This window comes from Notothenia coriiceps, unplaced genomic scaffold (assembly GCF_000735185.1).
Source record: "Notothenia coriiceps isolate Sejong01 unplaced genomic scaffold, NC01 NC01_scaffold00037246, whole genome shotgun sequence".
In the NCBI taxonomy this organism is placed as follows: domain Eukaryota; kingdom Metazoa; phylum Chordata; class Actinopteri; order Perciformes; family Nototheniidae; genus Notothenia; species Notothenia coriiceps.
Window position 1 is genome coordinate 18,299,164 of NW_011369947.1, and position 4,798 is coordinate 18,303,961.

Sequence of the window (4,798 nt, forward strand, 5' to 3'; positions counted from 1 at the left end):
TCTCTTCTCTCTCCATAAAGAATCGCTCGACGTGAAGAATTCGCGCATCCGCCATCCTGATGGCAGCTGTTGCAGAGAGCAGCTGGTCTCTACGCGACGCCAACCACATGGTTCGCACCATACAGCACACAAAACATGGCACCGTACTAGGCAGCGCAGGCAAAAGATAACACCCATGCCCCATGAATGCATATATGCTGCAATGTGGGCCTTCGCACTCATGACATATCTATTACAGCACATTATCCTGACCTCAAGGCTCTGCACATGCTTCATCACTCACAGAACCCACACACAACTTCGTCAACATCAGGCAAGCACCGACCAAGGAACATGCTGAATAACTCACTCGTCACTCTGGAGCTTTGGCCAAACAAGTACAAAATCATGTAGATGCAATTGAACTCTTATCTAACAAATACAACTCACACAGGTTAACGCACACAGATGCTGTTCAGCTTTAAATACACACGTGCCACTGTAGACAATGTTATTGGTTACTTCTATTAGCTTTTTACTGAACCTAGTGATAAATTCATAAAGTTTCTCACCAGTCGAAACGCACTAACTGGCGAAAAACAATAGATGAGTGCATGACAGTATAAGTAAAACAGCCAGGATACATGAATTCATTTGTAGGCCTATGATAATCTTTACTGTGTTTATATACGTAAAGATAATCAAATTATGATTTGGAAGATGATTTTGTTAGGATAATAACCTAACACTTCCTACTACTTCAACTTAAATAATACTAATCCACACAACCATTTATAGACAACTTGAGCTTAAATTAAAAAAAATTTGACGAAGTATGTGTTCAGAAAACAGGGCGGTTATCAGAAATGCACAGCATCTGCTGACAATTAGAATGAAGGGACCAATGCCCAGACGTAACCTAACATCCAGTGCAATAATACCCGGCTGAACTAGTTAAGTTCCATTTAAAGCTGCATTAATATATGAGACGACCTCCTTTAGCACCTAATAATAAAAAAATCGCCCTGGCAGCAATGTGTAGCAGCCTGTACCGACTGTCCCGAGCAATGGTCATTGACAACAGCAATATGATATAAGTTTGATCATATTATTCAGATTACTGGTACTGTCTGCTAAGCTCTACAAATACTAGCAACATCAGCATCATTGACTGGTACTGTAAAACCGGAGCAGCTTCCCGAGGAATATTAAAGCCCCCCTCGCTGTTTACTGACACAGAACCTGTCAATTTGAAAATAATTAATGATCTGAATAGTTCTTATGAGATGCCCGATATAATACACTGTAGGCCTTGAGTGTTGAAAGGTAAGCCTGTGGTGTTGTTGTTGTTGTTGGTTGCTGTGTGTCGTGGGGTAATACGCACTTCTCTAAGTACTAATGATTCTATTTCATGATAATGATTTCTGTCTTTCCCACTTGTTTACAGAACGACAGTCACTTCCTTATGCTGGACTAAAACAAGTTTTCTGTTGTTAATCATTTTTTCTTAATACATTTGATTTGTCATTCAAATGTAACGGAATGAGAAGATTCAAGACCTGCTTTCCACTGTTTCTGTATCAGAGTTTTTTGAGTTAGCCTAAAATCCTGGCTTGGAAGCAGTTACGAAGGCTATGCTTATTTTTCCACATTTTGAAACTAAATTGACAATCTTGGCAATGTCCTTCTTTATAATTACAACATTCTGCAGCTACGGTTAATGACAACCAAAGTATTGCGTGTGACAAACCAAAACACACTTATTTTTGCTTTACCTGGACTTAAATGAAAGCTGGGTCCCAGAACAGTTGAGAAGATAGGGAAACTCAATAACAGCAATTATGCCTTACACAAGGCTTTTGGGCCTCAGGGGTTCTGTTGGTCAGGTCCTCTCATAATTATAATAGATATAAATAATATAAGAATACATAATAATACTTTATTTTGGGGGGCGCCTTCATAACACCCAAGGACACACTACAGGTTTACAAATGTACAATTAACATTTACACATTTTTTTTACACTTTTAACTACAAATTAAAAACAGTGGTTTAGGGAAGTTCAGCGGGGTAAGACAAGACAAACAACAGAAGAAATCTGACTACAAAAGGACCAAAAGGACACGGGTAGCAGATTTTATAAAGAAAATGCCAGTTGACAGGTGGTTTTGAGTTGCGGTTTGAATGCTTGTTATGGAATCAGACTGTCGGATGTGTAGTGGCAGGGAGTTCCAGAGTCTGGGAGCCGAGCAGCTGAAAGCTCGAGCACCCATGGTTATGATCTATAGTTGTTTGGTTTGTGGGGCATGCACCAATGTACACAACAGTTCATGGCAATGTTATGCTCCTTTAGCAACCTTATTGCTTAAAGCCACCATGTATCTCTACGATGATATCAAGAGACGGATTTATTGTTCCTAAATCAGTATGAGGAAACAATCTAGTGGAATCAGAGAGTGCAATGGTGAATACCCAGCAAATCTAAAGGTGGAAAGCCAGGTAATCTAATTTCAAGAACTTTATTTTATAGGATAGGATTTTTTGGAGGTAACTTACATCCTTAAAGGTGAATGGGAATGCTGCTGGTTCAACACTTCTCCAAATATATTTTGCAAACACATACAAACTCACTGTTTATGTCTTAGAGTGATTCAATCCTAAACCATGCCCATCACTAAACTGAGCTTTTATTGCAACAGACAGGACACTGCTGGAATGAAATGTTCCAGCAGTCATTTTGCACAGAGGTAGTGAGAGACGAGAAAATAAAGTAGAAAACAAAACACTAACTGTTGTAAGGTCATATATACAGTATATTGCATGTTAGTTCATCAGTCCACTAGGTGGCACTGCGACATTGAAGTTGTTGCCGTTCAATAAGCATAGAAGAATAACTATGGGCTAGGTTGTTATGCTAAGTATGTGGTGAACCTGAGTCGCAGTTCGGTTCTACCAGAAACCAATAAACTCCTCTATGCTCACAAGAAGCCTCCCGTGAGTTACTACACTTTATAAGGGTAGTCTTATTGTAAAGTGGTACCAAAAAAACAGTAGATGTAAAGCAATTACCGCATCACTAGGCCCACCAGGGTGGATGGAGGGGGTCAGGAGGACGGGATTGAGCTGATAACCCAGGGGCACAGCGGAGGACCCGGAAGGGATCTCGGGCGGACGGCCCGGGGGCAAGGCAGAGACCATGGAGGGGGTCTCGGGCAGACGGCCCGGGGGCAAGGCAGAGACCATGGAGGGGGTCTCGGGCGGACGGCCCGGGAGCAAGGCAGAGTCCATGGAGGGGCGAAGGCCACAGTGGGCGAACTCAGGGGGCCGAGCATGAGGTCGAAGGCAGCGGCAGGAAGAGTCAGGGGGCCGCGGCACTCAGGGGGCCAGGCTCGAGGGCAAAGACCGCGGCACTCAGGGGGCCGGGCTCAAGGGCGAAGACCGCAGCACTCGGGGGGCCGTGCAGGAAGCCGAAGACCGCGGCTCTCAGGGGGCCGGGCTCGAGGGCGAAGCAGGTGGCGACGGAACAACTCCGGAGGATGGGCAGGAAGGCGCTAACGGGACAGCTCCGGAGGCCGGGCAGGACCCGATGTCGGCCGGACAGGAACCGGAGCCGGTGGGACAGGCTTCGGCAGGATCCCCAATGGAAGAGGACCAGGAGTAGGCAGGACCCCCGGCGAGACAGGACACGTCATTGGCAGGACTCTCAGCTGGACCTCCAACGGAACATGACATAGGGTCGGCAGGACCCCCGGCAGAAGAGGGTTATCAAATGTGCATTTGACTGCTTAAACAACTGGTTCTACCCTGCTTCATCTCACTTTATAACCCAGGAAAGGAGCTGGAATCGTGGGTACATGAGTGTTAAAAGTGCATTAAACTGTTTTAATTCAAATGTGCATTTCACTGTTTAAACAGTTGGTTCTACCCTGCAATTAGGGCTGCAACGATTAGTCGACATAATCGACGACGTCGATCATAAAAATTCGTCGACGCGGAATTTTAGTGTCGTCGTATAAAAACAATCAGAGAGCCGGTAACGTTAATTCAAAACTGTGCAAATGTTCATTTGTAACTGCAATGCACTACAGGAAGTGCTGGGGGCAGTATACTCTCCATTGTCTGCCATGACTGCATTCTGTACTAACAACAAAGAAGAAAGAATACGAACGATGGCGGAAAGGAGAGAGAATGAGGGTGATGAAGACCTCAAAAAAGCGAGACCGAGAGTTTCGAAAGTGTGGGAGTATTTCACAGACGACAAGCCAAAGAAGTCAGTGAAATGCAGAATTTGTAAAGGGGAATTGGCATTCCACGGCAGCACTACAGTGATGCACGAGCATTTAAAACGCAAGCACCCTGGAACCGTGAGGACTGCTACTTTGGATCATGGGTAAGTTTGAGCAAGTTAGCCATAGTCATGTTTCTGTTTTCCAACATGTAAGCTAACGTAAACATGACTATGGCTAACTTGCTCAAACTTACCCATGATCCAAAGTAGCAGTCCTCACGGTTCCAGGGTGCTTGCGTTTTAAATGCTCGTGCATCACTGTNAGAATATATACCAAGCACCGAAACAAAGCTGACTTTAACCTTTTGGTTCGCTGCTTAACTACTGCAGATTTTTAAATCTGTGACATAGTGAAACAATTATATTGATATAAATGTCACACATATAGTAGCTTAAATCTCAAGGATCAGACCTCGTTTTTATGAAGGGATGGGAATAGACAAATCTTATGTTTAATATTGTTTTCGAACAGATGCTCTTGTGTACCTGGTGGCGGGGACGGCCCACGATGGAGGGGAAGACGGCTCTGGG

At 44.2% G+C, this 4,798-nt stretch overlaps 3 protein-coding genes across 3 annotated transcripts in view; 2 read left to right on the forward strand and 1 right to left on the reverse strand.

Moving 5' to 3' along the window:
* The window catches only part of LOC104966480 (nuclear pore complex protein Nup133-like), a 2,950-nt gene extending 2,773 nt beyond the window's left edge, over window positions 1-177 (reverse strand). Inside the window, exon 1 of the mRNA XM_010795667.1 lies at window positions 148-177. Coding sequence (XP_010793969.1) covers window positions 148-177 — 30 coding nt within the window. The remainder of the gene's footprint in view (window positions 1-147) is intronic.
* The window catches only part of LOC104966019 (AP-1 complex subunit beta-1-like), a 373,094-nt gene that overhangs the window by 211,025 nt on the left and 157,271 nt on the right, over window positions 1-4,798 (forward strand). The window lies entirely within an intron of this gene.
* The window catches only part of scara3 (scavenger receptor class A, member 3), a 15,961-nt gene continuing 15,311 nt past the window's right edge, over window positions 4,149-4,798 (forward strand). The window contains exon 1 of the mRNA XM_010795668.1: window positions 4,149-4,343. Within this exon, the coding sequence (XP_010793970.1) occupies window positions 4,149-4,343 (195 nt within the window). The remainder of the gene's footprint in view (window positions 4,344-4,798) is intronic.